An 18,906-nucleotide genomic window follows, 5' to 3' on the forward strand; every position below is an offset into this window, starting at 1 on the left:
CACCTTTAATGGTTTCCTAATACTTGTGGTTCAAATAATTCGTTAGTTTCAGAGGTTCTCTCATAAGCACTAAGATGCTCTGTTAATCATGTAGGATATACAGGAGATATATGAGAATTTTTTCGGGCAGTTGCCCTCCTACCCCTTTGTTTATGGGATGGTGGTATTCCTTTCAGGCGTGTTCTGTAAAATCCTGGATTTAGTTGGACCTCTGAAGTAAGGTAATTCTTGAAATTGGGAGAAGAATTACCTTACTTCAGAGGTCCAACTAAATCCAGGATTTTACAGAACACGCCTGAAAGGAATACCACCATCCCATAAACAAAGGGGTAGGAGGGCAACTGCCCGAAAAAATTCTCATATATCTCCTGTATATCCTACATGATTAACAGAGCATCTTAGTGCTTATGAGAGAACCTCTGAAACTAACGAATTATTTGAACCACAAGTATTAGGAAACCATAAAAGGTGGACTATTTTTGCTGTCTCCAATATTGCTGTATATGCATACTGATAAAAACAGAATAATTGTACACGACTGTGACATATGATTTGAATATATGCGCTCATATCGCAAACGCTTATGTTTTAAAGAAATTTAAGTAAAAGTTATTTTTTAATACACTCCGGATCAATCTTGTTTATTTGTCATAATTTACGGAGAATTCTTGATAAACCAACATTGTCTAGGTGGTAGACGATATACAATACCACGAATATATACTACTGAATAAAAAGAGTAATCTCCTTAGGAAGCCCTAATTTGCTCGGTTCACGAATAGGGACTTGAAAAAAATTTGTGATTAGTAACCCATGGTGTTCCCTTCTCATAGTCCGGGAGCTCTTATATTTAAAGAGTTTTATATTAGAGTTCTTAATCTGCCAATGTTTTACTTAGATAAGTTTCTGGTAGCGATGTAAAAATGAGGGGCACCACTACACAATCTAAAAAAAAACAGTAAAAGCTGTGTCAATATACATGGTTTTGTCAGAATATCCACTGAAAACTCAACAAATTCCAGCGTTGGAATAGTTGATTCTCATGCCAAAGCAATATTGACTTTTGTATTTTATCGGAACTACCAATCAATACGTCAAGGCAACTGGTCATATGTATAAACAGGTCTTTTAAGTATAATAACTTTTCAAAAAGTTTTAAAAAGTTGCACTAATATGATTACATTTAGGGGGGATTCACACGAGCGTGATTTGGCAGCGTGTAGACCGCGTGGTTTTCGCGCGGCACGCAATGCCCTATAGAAGTCTATGGGGCAGTACACACAGTCCGTGTATTTTGCGCAGCGTTTGTTCGCTGCGCAAAATACGCGACAGGTTCAATAACTTTGCGTATTTCACGCATCACGCACCCATTGAAGTCAATGGGTGCGTGAAAACCACGCATGTCGCACGGAAGCACTTCCGTGCGAACTGCGTGTTTGCGCAACAGCTGTCAAAAGGATGAATGGAAACAGAAAAGCACCACGTGCTTTTCTGTTTCCAAGCATCCAAACGGAGTGTCTTTGCGAGGAGCGAACCCCGACAACCGAAGCTAACTTCACCGGGTTCGGCCAAACTCGTTTTGGCCGAACCCGGCAAAAAAATTTCCGGTCCGCGACGTCGGAAGACATTCACTGTGCATGGTGCTGAAAGAGTTAAACTGTTTCAGCACCATGGACAGTGACTTGCGATCCCAAAATACATGAACCTGTAAAAAAAAAACCGAAGTTCTAACTTACCGATTACTCCTGTCTCCTTCCTGCAGTCCGACCTCCCGGGATGACACTTCAGTTCAAGTGACAGCTCCAGCCAATCACAGGCCAAGCACAGGCTGCAGCCAATCACAGGCTGCAGCGGTCACTTGGACTGCCGCGTCATCCAGGGAGGTGGGGCCCGATGTCAAGAGAGGCGCGTCACCAAGGACGCGTCACCAAGGCAACGGCCGGGAAGTTCTCGGTAAGTAGGAACTTTATCTTTTTTTTTACAGGTTTTTCGCTGTTGTGTTCGGCATTCACTGTCGAGGGTGCTGAAAGATTTAGCTCTTTCAGCACCTTGGACAGTGACGGGCGTCGACAAGCCTCATCTCTATGATGCCGGCTGCGCGAAAATCACGCAGCCGCGCATCAGACACGCATGACACACGCAGCTGTCAAATGGTTTTTGCGCTCGCAAAACGCAGCGTTGTTTGCGCGCGCAAAAACGCAACGCTCGTGTGAATCTGCCCTTAGGGGAAGTTAAAAAAATCTATAGAAAATTTGTAAAAACCAAAAAGTTGAGAATTTTTAGTGTTTCATCATCATTGGGTATAGGCTATAATAACCATGATACAGTATATGATATCACCAATAACAAAAAAGAATGAATCACCTGATTTGATCCAAGAACAAGCTCAAAATATAATCTGGCCCAGACACCAATGTGCTCAGGAAACAAGGCAAAAATGACGTAATGTATTCCAAACAGAGGGATCAGGAGAAGAGTAGATTTCGCTAGTCTCCTATGAAAGAAAAAAAACAAAAAAATCATCATTATGGATATTGGATATGGATATTATGGATATTATATTAAAATAAATCTTACCTACAGCCCTATACAAGTTGGTGCAGTTATACCTACAAAACAATTACTACAGGTAATAAGCACTACACTGAAATAAAACAAATATATGGAAAGCTAAGACAACATCAAATGTTTTATTATCTAGATTTTAACCCCATATAGTTTATTAAAACACGATGTACACCTTTGCTCTAATGCACTGATCTCCAACCATTGACTGTATCAGAACATGCTGGGAGTTGCAGCTTCGCTACAGCTGGAAAGCCACAGGTGGGAGACCCTCTGCTCTAAGGGTATGTTCACACACACTAATTACGGACGTAATTCAGGCGTTTTTGCCCCGAATTACGTCCGAAAATAGCGCCTCAATAGCGCTGACAAACATCTGCCCATTGAAAGCAATGGGCAGACGTTTGTCTGTTCACACGAGGCGTATATTTACGCGCCGCTGTCAAATGACGGCGCGTAAATAAACGCCCGCGTCAAAGAAGTGACCTGTCACTTCTTTGGCCGTAATTGGAGCCGTTATTCATTGACTCCAATGAATAGCAGCGCTAATTACGGCCGTAATGGACGCGGCGTTCAAGCGCCTGCACATGCCGGTACGGCTGAAATTACGGGGATGTTTTCAGGCTGAAACATCCCCGTAATTTCAGCCGTAACGGACGCCCTCGTGTGAACATACCCTCACTTCTTTGACGCGGGCGTCTATATACGCCCGCGTCAAAGAAGTGACCTGTCACTTCTTGGGGCGTAATTGGAGCCGTTATTCATTGACTCCAATGAATAGCAGCGCCAATTACGTCCGTAATGGACGCGGCGTTCAAGCGCCTGCACATGCCGTTATGGCTGAAATTACGGTGATGTTTCCTCCTGAAAACATCCCCGTAATTTCAGCCGTTACGGACGCTGTTGTGTGAACATACCCTTAGGGTATGTGCGCACGTAGTGACCAAAAACGTCTGAAAATACGGAGCTGTTTTCAAGGGAAAACAGCCCCTGATTTTCAGACGTTTTTTGAGCAACTCGCGTTTTTCGCAGCGTTTTTCGCGAGTTTTCGCAGCGTTTTTTCCGTCCGTTTTTGGAGCTGTTTTCATTGGAGTCTATGAGAAAACGGCTCCAAAAACGTCCAAAGAAGTGTCCTGCAATTCTTTGACGAGGCAGTCATTTTACGCGTCGTTGTTTGACAGCTGTCAAACGACGACGCGTAAATTACAGGTCGTCGGCACAGTACGTCGGCAAACCCATTCAAATGAATGGGCAGATGTTTGCCGACGTATTGGAGCCGTATTTTCAGGCGTAAATCGAGGCATAAGGGTATGTTCACACGACAGCGTCCGTAACGGCTGACATTACGGGGATGTTTTCAGGAGGAAACATCCCCGTAATTTCAGCCATAACGGCATGTGCAGCGCTGCTATTCATTGGAGTCAATGAATAACGGCTCCAATTACGCCCCAAGAAGTGACAGGTCACTTCTTTGACGCGGGCGTCTATTTATGCGCCGTCATTTGACAGCGGCGCGTAAATATACATTTTTCGGACGTAATTCGGGGCAAAAATGCCCGAATTACGTCCGTAATTAGTGTGTGCGCACATACCCTAATACGCCTCGTTTACGCCTGAAAATAGGTCGTGTGAACCCGACCAGAATCACATATGTTGTTTTTGCTGCAGTTTTTTATGCAGTTTTTATAGCCAAAGCAAGCGGTGGATCCAAGAAATATACAGGAAAAACATATGCTTCCTGTAGGATCCACTGCATGTATGAGTCTAGTCTAATGCATCTAACAAAAATGTCAAAAATTACGCGATTTTGAGAATATATATATATTTTTTTAAATATGCTACTAGTCCCTGATTTTTTTTTTAATCCATAAATTGTGCCCCCCCCCCCCAATGGAGCACTAGGCATACGTCATAGACCTATAAGTAACTGGCATGAAGTATACAAGTTGAATTTGTAGCATCTACCTACGGGGATATCCACCTGTAGAGCAACAGGTTGTTATTCCTGCCAAATGATATAAAGACACAGACGTATTAATTATGCCTTATAACTCTATATAAATGTTATTCTTGGCTTCTCATTTAGATCCCTATCAATATTCTAATGGTGTGAACGAAACATCAGTCCTGGGTGGAGGTAACACTCATCCTGACTAACAAATAATCCATTTATTACTTACTATATGTTTTATATTTAAATAATAGGGGTTCTCAGTTTTCAGTAAATTTATGTTTTTTTGTACAGTTATACAATTTTAAAAGTTATACAGTTTTCCAATATACTTTCTGTATTAACCCCTATCTGCACCATGAAGTAATAGCACATCGTGGTGTGGGGGGTGATGTTTGGAGCAGGCTCAACCGCTGGGGGTGTCAGCTGTGTATTATAGCTGACACCCGGGATGAACGGTAAGGCTGGGTTCACACAACCTATTTTCAGACGTAAACGAGGCGTATTATGCCTCGTTTTACGTCTGAAAATAGGGCTACAATACGTCGGCAAACATCTGCCCATTCATTTGAATGGGTTTGCCGACGTACTGTGCAGACGACCTGTCATTTACGCGTCGTCGTTTGACAGCTGTCAAACGACGACGCGTAAATTGACTGCCTCGGCAGAGAAGTGCAGGGCACTTCTTTGCAACGTAATTTGAGCCGTTCTTCATTGAACTCAATGAAGCACAGCTCAAGATATACGAGCGTCACAGACGCCTCGCATAATACGAGGAGGAGCATTTACGGCTGAAACGACGCAGCTGTTTTCTTCTGAAAACAGGCTGTCATTTCAGCCGTAAAAGCCAGCTAGCGTGTGAACATACCCTAAGGAACAGCGATCACGCTGTTTCTGGCCGTTTAACCCTTTAGATGCTGCGATCAATCACAATCGCAGCATCTAAGATGTTAGAAAGAGTGGGGTGCCAATGATTGTCATAGCAGCCCAGGGACCTAATGAAGGCCCCCCGGCGCTGACTTTCATCACCTCCTGTTAAGCCCTGCCTCTAGCCGTTAGTCCCTTTTCCTGGCCGTTAGTCATGGGTGTCAGCTGTAATACACAGCTGACACCCGCTATGTACGGAGCGGGCTCAGCGGATGAGCCCGCTCCAAACATCACCGCCTCACCACAACGTGCTATTACGTTGTGGTGCATGTAGGGGTTAATGATTGTATACCTGCCAAGAATAGGCTGGTGTGCATTACAAGATGGAGAACATCTAAATGTACCCCCATCACTCTCATAGTGCAATATGAGGACTCTAGAAAAGCTGGGTGACATCCCCCCTGCAAGTGCTGTACAAGTAGCCATTCTCAAAATTTACTGCAAATAATTTTTAAGAACCTGAAAGTAAAAGATTATTAAATGACATGATAGATAGATAGATAGATAGATAGATAGATAGATAGATAGATAGATAGATAGATAGATAGATAGATAGATAGATAGATAGATAGATAGATAGATAGATAGTGCTGCAATTCTTTTTTCATCTATCATCTATCTATCTATCTATCTATCTATCTATCTATCTATCTCTCTCTCTCTCTCTATCTATCTATCTATCTATCTATCTATCTATCTATCTATCTATCTATCTATCTATCTATCTATCTATCTATCTATCTATCTATCTATTTCACTCATGTCTATCTGTCTACTTAAAACTGAATTTGATTATTTCCATGGTTCTTCTATAAAGAGCATTTCTGACATTTCTAGAAGGGAATTAGACTTAATTTAGGTAGGAAAATGAATCATAGTGTATGTTTATAGGGTGTGGACACCTTGGAACACCATTTACAACAACAATTTACATACAAAATTCATGTAGATGAAAGGTTGAGTAACTTACATGTATTTTCCTGCATGTCTCCTCCATAGGAGGGGAAGTATTAGAGGTAGACAAATCTATGGGCTCTTGCATACTTTTGAGTAACTTTTCAGCATGGTGAATGGGACGATAGATGATAGATAGATAGATAGATAGATAGATAGATAGATAGATAGATAGATAGATAGATAGATAGATAGATAGATAGATAGATAGATAGATAGATAGATAGATAGATAGATAGATGATAGATGAAAAAAGAATTGCAGCACTCCAGAACTAGTTTCAATTTAAATCGGTCATATATTCACCCATGTCAATGCAACGTTTCAGCCCTACCACATGAACTTTCTCAAGCAATGTGATGCAGCAAACTGACAGGTATATATATATATATATACACATACATCATTTGCGGCCATATAACAATCAAGTATACTAGGTTGTCAAAAAAATACATCTAGTACATAAGGTGTTAACATCCATCATTCGCATATCTTATCATATCAAAAAATGCCTAAGAATCAATTTGATATAGCAGAAACGAAGGAGGCGGGGAATGGTGCGACCAAGCAATCAAATGGTCGGACCAAGCCAGCGATCTAAAATATCAAAAATAAAATGGCGTCCGCAGGACCGCACTGCTCAGGATATAAACAATCTCTAATGACCAGATCACATGCAAAAGTGTTCAAGCCAATGGAGGAGCAGAAGCAAAGCGTTCCTAGTTACCGGAAGCATGTCGTCCCATTGCACAATGAATGCACGCGCACTGGAGGTCATTATTCAAAGTCAGCAATATTAGCTACTGGTAAAGTGAAGAAATTGCCATACATTGTGTTAGGAAACGCCTGTTCTTTTTAGATCGCCATGACTACTAGTCTAGCTTCTGAGCGGTTCTGGTTTCCCTTGTTGGGCCTATCCCACTTCTCTGTCTTTCTTCCTGTCAGGTGTAAGGGTGGAGTACTTATACCTGGCTTCCTCCCCACTTTCTTTGCTTGTGAATTTCCTTGTCTTCAGGTGTTTTGATCAAGCTGCTGACAGTACCCTATACCTCTGACTCCTGGACTTCTTGGAATCTGACCTCGGCTTGTCTCTGGATACTGCCTTGTTTACTGATTTGGACTATCTGCTCCCGGCTGGTTCTGACCTCTGCTATTCCTGATATCCACTTGCTTACTGATTTAGACTTCTGTTTACCCTTGGGCTGTCTTGTTACCTGCTCAGGTATTGCCTTCATTGCACCTCCTATCCAACACTGAACTCTGTTAAAACAACCTGGGTTCTATGCAGCAAAAACCATCCTGCCTTATGGTGGGCTCTGGCAAAAACCCATAGAGTAGCCCTAGACTCTGTCGATCAGAGTTGTGACGGATTTGAGGTTTGCAGATTTATTTGCACGCTCACTGCCAGCAGTCTACTGGAGCTCATTATTCAAAGTCGGCCATATTAGCTACTGGTAAAATTAAGAAATTGCCATACATCGTATACGGATATAGTTTGCTCCATGTTTTAATCCATTAATGTGACGCTATTATCCCAATCCACAACTAGTACATAAACTATGTCAAATTGTTCTGTTGTAAAGAGATAAAACAAGGAAAGGACTTATACATGTGTCATCCCATTCACCATGCTGAAAAGTTACTCAAAAGTATGCAAGAACCCATAGATTTGTCTACCTCTAATACTCCCCCCTCCCCCCCCCCCCCCCACTATGGAGGAGACATGCAGGAAAATCCATGTAATTACAAAGTTACTCAACCTTTCATTTAAATGAATTTTGTATGTAAATGGTGTTCCAAGGTGTCCACACCCTACAAACAAACACTATGATTCATTTTCCTACCCTGGCCTATAAATTAAATCCTATATTACTTTTTATTAAAGTTTATAAATAGTACAAATGAAACAATAGACATAGCTCACGCAAGAGCTTAGATACAATAAAACAGAACAATATAAAACATTTCAATGGAATCATCATTATTACCGAGTGTTATGTTATAAAGAAGTCTGGAAGTCAATGTCTGAAATACTGTCAATCTTCCAGCACAAATGGAATATACACGTGAAAAATGTTTTCAATGGATCACGGTACAATATTGTCCAGAAGTCCACACATCCCAAGCAATCATGGACTCAAACTGCCAATTATTATTTATTCCTTGTATAATTTCTTACAAGAAAGGGATTTTATCGGATTTTCAGGATTTTGCAATTTTATATCTCACTACAATTATAATATGTCAAATAATTGTTCTATGTGAACGTTCAAATTTATCTGCATCGATAGCTAAAAAAGTTAATGGGGCGTCCAAGATAATCGGGTAGCCACGTACAGATGATAAAAATCGGTCTATTTTCCTCCATAGCGCTACAACAGGGGGGCAATGCCACCATATGTGCTTCATTGTGACAGTGTCATTACATCTCCAGCATTTATTGGAAACATTATAATACTTAAAAAGTTTGGAAGGTGTAAGGTACCATCTATATAAAAGTTTTCTAGCAGTTTTAATGTGATTAGTACATGTAGAAATCGAAGAGATAGCAAAAAAAAGCCAGATTCCATTGAATTTCGGAAAAGGTGATATCAAGATCTCGTTCCCATTTTTGTTCATAGGTATGTTGACTGTTCGAATAGGAGCTTAATATTAGTCTATAACAATGGGAGATGTTACCTTTAGAGGTGGAATTGGATGATAACCATTTACAGAGGGGTGAATCTGGAGAAGAAAGAGGTAGGGATAAAGATAAGACTGTCCGCCTGATCTGCCAGTATTTGTAATAGTCATGCTTGTGTATTGCGTACAATTCAGCTAACTTTTCAAAAGATAAGAATAATTAGTCTTTCCATAAATCAAACAACGTATGGAGTCCATTAGACATCCAGTAAGATATATCAAGGTCAGGTATAAGAGCCATAAATATTGCCACTGTAGATTTTTTATAATCTGTTGAAAACAGATTTTTCTTAGATACTAAATTGTTCCATAAGTCCATGACCGCTCGTGTGGTGGGATGAGTGGACCTCAGAGGACTACCAAACAAAGACGAAGCAGTAAGAGAATTTAATAAGGACGTTTTTCCCAAAAAGTATGATTCAAAAGATACCCATAATTTAGAGTCATCAGGTGACCATAAAGATTTAAGCTGGTCAATAATAGAAGCTCGGTAATACTGTAAAATTGAGGGGAATTCCAAACCACCCTCCCGTAGGGGTCTAAATAGAATTTCTGCTTCGACTCTAGGTTTGGTTTTCCCCCATATGAATTTCATGAACATAGCTTGTAATTTTGTGAGACATGCAATAGGTACAAATATGGGAGCATTCCTAAATATGGAAAGTATTTTGGGGAGAGTTAGCATTTTAATTGCTGCAATTCTACCCAGCCAAGATACACCGTGGTGTTTGTAATTATGTACGTTTTCCTCAACTTTTTTGTGTAAATGTAAGTAGTTTTGGTTATAAAGGTTCGATACTGGGAATGTTAAATTAATACCAAACTAAGGGAGGGAATACTTGACCCATTTAAAAGAAAACATTTTTTTAAGACGTTGGACAGTCTTCAATGGTAGGCCCATATTAAGAATTTGAGATTTTGTTGCGTTAATTTTCTAACAAGTTACGTTGCTAAAATATGAAAGGATATTGTTTATTTCTGGAAGAGATACTAATGGAGAAGAGCATATTATTATAACATCGTCCGCGAACAGACCTATGAGGTGTTCATAATTACCTATGGAAATGCCAGTAATCAAACGAGAAGTTCTAATTTTCTCAGCTGAAGGCTCCCTTAGAAGAGCGAAAATTAAAGGGGAAAGGGGATAGCCCTGCCTAGTTCCGTTTGTGATATCGAAACGTAAAGATAAGAAACCAGCCGTATATACTGACGGAGACGGACCGGGCTAATATAGCCCTACCAAGCGGGCCCACCATGCCTATCTTATCTAGGACCAATTTTAGGATTTTTTTTTTCATATTCAACATTTTTATTAATTTTAATACAAACAATTACATACACAATCGAAAAAAGTGTCACTCTAGTAGAAAGAACATGCAATAAGGGCACAGCCCAAACAGGAGAGTGAACATCACAAGCCATAACAAGTGCAAAATACAATCACAGCAATCTGAGGAAGCTGAAAGGAAATGAGCATTGTAACAAAAAGGAACGAAAATACACCAATTCAACCCCCCAAACATCCTAAAATGCAATGGTAAGGACATGTATGCACAATCAGAGGAAGAAATGATTACCCACAATAGACAGATTTAGAAAAGGAAAAAGATAGAATGGGAAACAAACACGGGCAAGGAAAAAGAAAGGGAGGTCATGGCAAACCTGGACTCCAGCACCTGAACATCCTAGATAAAATGAGAGGAAGCAGCCATGTGCCTGTCAGAGATGAGATTAGAGCAAACAAACCCCACAACACCAGCCCGCAGTCCAAATGTTAACAGAGTCTCATAGGAAAGGATGATTTTCTCAGTTCACTGCAGTGCGATATGTGGAAGAAACGCATGCCAGTGAGACCAGGTATCCCGGTACCGCAGAGAAGTGGCCAGGGAATGAGCATATTTTAAGAAGGTGACCCCTGATAACAGCTGTGTGAGCACACCAATTATTAAAAGTTAAGGTATCTACAGGGATATTGAGATAAAAAAAATCAGTCAACGCTTTTCCTATCTGGGCATTGTATTCCTCATTATTTAATAGGGAATTATTTATCCGCCATGGAGAAGTAGGGACATTATTAAATTACTCATTAATAGACGCAGAAACCTGAGCGTGGTCTGACCAAGGTTCCTATGGAGGGATTAATCACTCGTTGAAGCAACCATTGATCTACAATAATAAAATCGATCCTAGAATAGCTTTTATGAGGGTGGGAAAAGAACGTGTAGTCCCTTTTGGAAGCATTAAATGTTCTTCATGTGTCATAAAGATTTTCCCTATAAGTAATGTTATAAATGTCAGTGTTTTTTTCGTCTGGTTTGTAGTGACTTTTGTCCAACTGAGGGTTTACAAAATATGTTCAAAGTGAACATGCCAAGACCTTGTAAGGGTAATGGGCAAGGTAGGAGGGTGGTAGAATATTTAAAGGTAAAATGTTTACAATAGTACCTACTGTAACGGGCACGGGCGCAGACCGTAGACCCTTCCCATCCTGCCGACGTCTTCTTCCCCGGAGATGCCAGCACATGCGGCCGTCATGTTCTGCAGTGACCACTAGGATGCGTGCGTGAGCTCATTCCAGGCCTATAAGGGCCCAGCATGCGCACATGATTAATAATGAACTAATCACTCCCAGATCACCCTTGACTATAAAAAGGGCCCCTTCCCTTTCACTCATTGCCTGAGCGTTGTTTGTATTCCTCTGTTAGGCTGGATTCACACGAGCATGTTTGGTTCGTAGAGGACGGAACGTATTTCGGCCGCAAGTCCCGGACCGAACACACTGCAGGGAGCCGGGCTCCTAGCATCATAGTTATGTACGACGCTAGGAGTCCCTGCCTCTCCGTGGAACTACTGTCCAACATGATTACAGTACGGGATAGTTGTCCCGCAACGAAGAGCAGAAAAATAATCAATCAGGAATTCTCTGAGTTGTGCAGGCAGGATGGATTCAGGAATACCGCGAAAACGAATATTATTTCTGTGTAGGTCAAAAGAATTGTATTCGGCACACATTTGTAGTATTCAACATATATTTATTTCTTTTTAGTATATGCCAGTGGCTACAAGTGCAACGTTTCGGTCGTGAGACCTTCGTCGGGCACTGGGGAAACATATATATGTAATTATAGCATATTATACGGGTTCCAAAAGAGTACAGGAATACAATAATATAGGATGTGTTATACATAGACTGTGTAGAAAAATTGTATACAGAAAACAGATCCAATGTTAAAGGGGTTGTCCGAGATACCAACATTTTTTCAAAAACTGTGTCATACATTACCCCTTATACAGACAACCTAAATAAAGCATTATTTTAAAAAAAAATTCTACTTAGCACATTTCTGCTTTGAGTTCAGCACAGTTTGTTTACATGCAGTTCAGCTCTGGTTTGTTGATCTTTCCTTGTTATGAAACTTTTTTCCCGTGCACGCTCATTGCAGGCTGCAATGAGCGTGCACGTACCTTCCAAGAGTTCATGTGAGCTGTCCCTGCTCCTCCCCGCTGACATCCTTCACTGGACTTGTCTCCTTGCTGACATTCTTGAAGGATGGTGACCGTTCTCCCCCCATTATGTTTTTCACATTTATGTTTTCTTTCTCTTTTCAGGTCTATAAACCTCTTCGTGTCTACCCCAACCCTCGTCCACCCTCTTCTATCTCATGTCTCTCTCCACTAAGGCTATGTTCACACAGAGTTTTTTTGCCGGAGGAATATCTGCCTCAAAATTCCGTCTTGAAGTTTGCGGCAGATTTACCTCTCCCTGCACGTTGATTTTTGCGTCATTATTCCCGGAGTTTTTTGTGCGCTGTTTGCGGCTTTGTTTGCGGTTTTGTTTGCCGCTTTGTTCGGGCCGGTTTTCGCTTAGTTTATCTTGGCGTTTTTTGCTTGTTTGTTTGCGTCTTTTTTTGCTGTGTTTTCCGTTGCGTTTATCGTAGCCTTTTTCGTATCGTTTCTTTTTTTGCATCGTTGTTTGCGGCTATTTTTGCTGCGTTTTTCGTTGCATCTTTCGTGGCGTTTTCCCAGTAGTTTTTCGCGGCGTTCTTTGCCTCTTTGTTTGCGGCTTTTTCCGTGATGTTTTCCGTGGCGTTTATCGTAGCCTTTTTTGCGTCCTTTTTCGCCTCTTTTTTTTGCGTCGCTGTTTGCGTTTTTTTTTCTGCGTTTTTCGTTGCGTCTTTCGTGGCGTTTTTCGCCTCTTTTTTCGCGGCTTTATTTGCGATGTTTTTCGCGGCGTTTATCGTAGCCTTTTTGGCCTTGTTTTTGCGGCTTTTTTTGCTGCGTTTTTCGCGTCGTTTTCCGTCATGTTTTTCGCCCACGGCAATTGAGTGCCGCGGGCATAAAACAACGGAAATACGCTTTCTCTGCCTCCCATTGAATTCAATGGGAGGTCAGAGGCGTAAACGCCCGAAGATGGAGCATGTCGCTTCTTTTTCCCACGAGGCAGTTTTACTGCTCGCGGGAAAAAGGTGCCGACGCCTCCCATTAAAATCAATGGTACGCATTTTTGGTCCGTTTTTTACAAGTTTTGCTACGCTGTTTCCGCTTAAAAAAAAACAGGCGGAAACATCCCCGTAATTTCAGCAGTTATGGACGCCCTCGTGTGAACATACCCTAACAATGTAGGCTTAGATACAGGACCCCAGAAGATCTTATCCAGTTCAGGACCGGGCTATTTTGCGCCTTCAGGACCAGATACCGTTTAGCCATTTTTAGCACGTGTTAGTTAAATGGCTATAACTTTTTTATTTGTTGGGCTAACGACGTGATTTTTGCGACGTTTTTTCCGTAGACAATACAGGTTTCATTTTTTATCGTTTTTATACACACCTTTTTTGCCATTTTAGAATTTTCTTTCATAAAGTTTGAAAATAATAGTAAAAAAAAAAGCTTTTTTACGTTTCAGCTATTTTTTTTTTGCGTAATAACATAGTTTTACCCTAAAATAGACCTTTTATTTGTGATCGTCATTGTCTACTGTAAATTTTTATATATTACATGTCTATATTAGGGTAATTGGGTCAGCGCTAGCGTTACAACAATGATTGGCGGGGGGAACGGTATTTTTTTGGGGTGGGTATTTTATGTGTATTTATTATTGTATTTTTTTTTGCACTTTACTTTACTATTTTTTTTTTACTATGGTCTGTCCCCCAAAGGTCAGAAAAGACCTTTGGGGAACTTTATATATTTTTTTTCTTTCTTTTACATGTTTTTCCACTGTAACTGGAGCTGCACAGCAGGATATGCACAGCAGCCCCAGTTACAGGGGAAATCAGCCCTCTCATAGTGACGATTGTCACTAATAGGGCTGTGCTGGGTCTAGTAAGACCCAGCAGCAGTCTGTCACTAACGGCACCCGGCGATCATGTGACCACATGTGATCACATGATCACCGGGAGGAATAGAGACAGCGCCGCTGCTGCTGTCTCTATTCCTATACACAGCGTTCATTGAGCGCTGTGTAAGAAGACATCGGAGAAGACAGAAGCAGCTAAAGCTGCTTCTATCCTCTCCTCAGGGTCCCCGGCAGTCACTGACAGCCGGAGACCCGACATTCAGCTGCCCGATCGCGCGGGCAGCAAGTTAAAACCCGAGCCGTAGAAAGTCTATGGCTCGGGTTTTAAGGACCCGTCCCTGACTGCTGGCCGTAAAAATACAGCCAGCGGTCGGGAACCAGTTGTTAAACAGTGCACGGTGTCCCGCGGGCCGCAGATAACAGCCTCAAGGGCTGCATGCGACCCGTGTGCTGCATAGTGTTGTATAATTCCCTATCAAAGCCTACTATGTGTAGGCTTTGATAGGGGAAGAACTAAAAGTACAGATGCCACTGTACCTCTCTAGTCCGCGGGTGCCGTCCCTCTTCACTTTTTTCACTGTGAACACGCATAGGCGCGTTCACAGTGAAAAGATGCATAGGCTGGGCGGGCGGGCACGCGCAGAAACGTCACGTCTCCAGTGACGTGTCGTGTCCCATCCGAGGTCTCGCTGGGGCGAGACCATGTGATCGGGACACGACACGACAGTGGAGGAGGAAGAAAACGTGACGTCAGAAGACATGTGATCGGCAGAAAAGAGCTGCCAGAACGGAGAACAGAAGCAAGATTGCACAGGTAAGTATATTAGGGAATACTTAATGTGTGCATTGTGTGTTTAACTTTAAAATAAAAATATATCTCGGACAACCCCTTTAAGTTATTAAAAATGGAAGGTACAGTGTCAGTCATCTTGGAACAGTAAACGCACAAAAAGGAATAATAGTCATATTATGTACACACACCAGGTGTTGTGTATGTGTAACTGCCACTATATGTTGCTATACATGGTGTACAGTGTGACTACTGTATCTGGAGGTCATCTTACAGGGTCACCAGGTAGGTTTAGACTGTACCTCCGGATCTGGGCTTGCAAGGTATCAATTTTATATGCTCCATGAGGGTGGATAAGGGTGTCCCTGTTAAGCAGTTATCTATGAAGCAGTTAAGCAATAATCACAATGTCTTAAATGCACTGCAAGTATAAGAGCCAAAGCTCACTGTGGACAAAATGGAACTGAGTTTTAGCCCTGAGGTGCATACATGAATACATCAACAGAGTAATAGACAAATGAAATAAACAACGAAAATTAGATGCATTGAGAGATAAAGTAAACAGTATAAGATACTGTTTAAACATACCTGAGCCATACTGGGGACTGATTTAGCGATTCTCTTAGCGCTGCTATAATATAATATGGCGGCTCACCGCTCTCTATGGCGCTAGTAATCCCTAGTTGTATCCTACCTTAGGTTTCACATAAGTCTAAACTAAGATTCTAAATGTCTCTGCATACACAAATACCTGACTCCCTGTTCTGTATCGGATACCACCTTGATAACGTCGGCCCTAAGGTTGCTCTGCGCATGCGCATGCGTTCCACGCCTCCCACTGACTCCATGGTGGAACGCACGGCCATCTTGGCCGAGCGTTCCACAGTTTAAGCGCCGCCGCCACTGATGACGTCCCCACATACAGAGACGCCATTCCCTATCTGCAGGACCTATAAGGTAGGATACAACTAGGGATTACTAGCGGCATAGAGAGCGGTGAGCCGCCATATTATATTGTAGCAGCGCTAAGAGAATCGCTAAATCAGTCCCCAGTACGGCTCAGGTATGTTTAAACAGTATCTTATACTTATTGTATTCCTGTACTCTTTTGGAACCCGTATAATATGCTATAATTACATATATATGTTTCCCCAGTGCCTGACGAAGGTCTCACGACCGAAACGTTGCACATGTAGCCACTGGCATATACTAAAAAGAAATAAATCTACGTTAAATACTACAAATGTGTGCCGAATACAATTCTTTTGACCTATAACTAGGTTGGGACCATATTTCGAGCACCTGAGGAAACTGGTGCTGTCTGAACAAAACCACACATTATTTCCGTGTAAGTGGTCTTCAAGATCTGCCAACTTTAATTTTACCGCCGTCTTATCTTCATCTGTCTCCTTTCGTGCATCCACTAAAGTGTTATAAGCAGAAGTAAACTCATCCATTTTGTCCTCAAGATGCGCTGTACGTTCACCAATATCTTTAATATCTTTAGACAGTGAGGTCAAAGCTTTTTGAAAATCCTTTTGCAGAGAGGATCTCAGCTCAGACATTAAGCTCCTCTGGAGAGCTGCACTCTGTTGAGCCCCACATCTTAGATAGTATGAGCGGGGAAGGAACTGACCTGTAGTCCGTGTCAAAGAGCATGGCTGGAATGCCCGTGTATCCATCTGAGCCAGAGGATGAGCTTGCTTTGTGGTGAGTAGAGAGGGGAAGGTTGGGTGCGTTCAGCTCAGTCGTCTCTGCTTGCAGAAGATGGTCGGCGCCATTTTGTGAGCTGGTAATAGGAGGTAAGTTTGACTGGTCCGGTCGCCTTAGGTTTTCCCTTACCCATTTGTATGTTCCTAGGACCTCGACTGTGGTTCCTAGATGAGTGTGTACCAATTTTTCGGCAATTAAAGTTATGTGTGAGCCGATGTAGCTAAGGCTAGGAGCAGAGCTCGGTTTTATGCGACGGCTCTCTTCGGCATTAGGCCACGCCCCTAGACATATTAATTATACCTTATACCTCTCCAGAAATGTCATTCTTGTCTCCTTAATTAGAGGTGTCTCTATCTTCTTATGGTGCGAATAATCAGTCCTGGGTGGAGAAGACACTAATCCTGAACTAATAATGAATCCAATTATTATTTAATACATGTTTAGATAGTTGAATTATGTCTCTTCTGCACCCTTTATGATGACATAACTACCAATATAAAGGGGTTGAAGATTTAATATTAAGCGTGTAGTGTCTCTGTATAGACCAGCGTTGTTTACACTCGGCAATGATCGGGAACGAGAATTCTGTGAATGTTCGTTTGCGCGATAATTGGCCCGGGTAAAAGGGCCTTAAAGAGGATCTGTCACTAGTTTAGTAATGCCCAATCTCTTAGCTAATCTAATAGGCGCTGCCACACTGATAATTCTAGTGACAATGGGGTCTCAAAAAGATTATTATTTTAAAAGTTAAAAAGTTTATTCTAAATATGCAAATGAGGCTATGCTAGACAAGTGGATGTCAACAAGGTGGAGCTACCTCACAGCCTCTGAGCTGTCCTATCAGCATGAAGCTGCTTCACACAGTGTGAGAGACTGAGGCTTGAGGGAAGGGGGATCACCTAAAACAGCCATATCTCCGGCTGTGGACCACCTAGAACAATGGCTCTGGTGGCATATGAAAGATGAGATTCGCAGTTATAGCTGTAAAACAACCGGAGATATCACCAGTTTAAAACACAGTCGGGAATGGAAGCTGTATACTGTACTATATGATCACACTGTGTTGCTGGGCAGGGAAGGGAGAGAAGCTGCATGCTGATTGGACAGCGTCATACAGAAAACATTACACCGCCCAGAGTGAAAAGAAAGAGTTACTTCCCATTAGGCAAGTATAGCCACATTAGCATATTTAGAAAAAAAAGCTCATAAATTTGCAAATAATTAAAATTTAAAAAAAAAAATCACACTGTAGTGATCAGAATCATAGCGCCTATTAGATTAGTTAGGAGATAAGAAATTAATAAACCAGTGACAGATCCTCTTTAAGCCATCAAGTCTACTGAGAAGTCAGGCCCAGACGCCTTCACAACTAAAAACTACAAAAGGTTTGTACCCATTCTTATCACTCAACTCTGTATTTTCTTTAACGCACATAAATCATATAATCCCCCCCAATCCTTCTATGTTGCTGGCAGCAGTCTCAATAATCCCCGAACACGGGAAAGATCCTATACATTGGTCAAATTATAGACCCATTTCACGTATTAATATCGATGTTACATTGCTTGCAAACATTTTTGTCACTAGATTAAACAAGGTTTGGGCTCATTGATTGGTAAAGACCAGGTAGGGTTCACACCATGCGGACAGGCCGTAGATGGCATCGGACTTGACCACTTCTACAATTCACGCAATATAAAAGCAATGCTACTGTCTTTAGATATGCAAAAAGCATTTAATTCTCTTTCTTGGACATATTTATTTTCCTACTGACTTTAAATAATTCAAATATTACATTTTCCTTAAAACTCTGGGATAACGAGAAATAATCCTCTAACCTTACATGTTCTTATCTACCTCTTCTGCCCATTTTTGGATCACCCGATGAGATGGCAGACTGCCGGTATGACTACGATACACCATTTCCTAACCATTGGGGAAGTAATTCCTTTCCCTAATCTACAGAAAAAGTTTGCCCTACCCTCAAGTGAGCTCTTCTGGTACCTACAAAGTAAAAATGTCATGTCC

The 18,906-nt window shown here is 41.6% G+C and overlaps 1 protein-coding gene across 1 annotated transcript in view; it reads right to left on the reverse strand.

Annotated features, from left to right (window-relative positions):
* The window catches only part of LOC142666814 (vasoactive intestinal polypeptide receptor 1-like), a 59,251-nt gene that overhangs the window by 8,869 nt on the left and 31,476 nt on the right, over positions 1 to 18,906 (reverse strand). Inside the window, exon 11 of the mRNA XM_075847021.1 lies at positions 2,365 to 2,494. Within this exon, the coding sequence (XP_075703136.1) occupies positions 2,365 to 2,494 (130 nt within the window). The remainder of the gene's footprint in view (positions 1 to 2,364; positions 2,495 to 18,906) is intronic.

The sequence above is a fragment of the Rhinoderma darwinii genome, chromosome 13 (assembly GCF_050947455.1).
Source record: "Rhinoderma darwinii isolate aRhiDar2 chromosome 13, aRhiDar2.hap1, whole genome shotgun sequence".
NCBI lineage: Eukaryota > Metazoa > Chordata > Amphibia > Anura > Rhinodermatidae > Rhinoderma > Rhinoderma darwinii.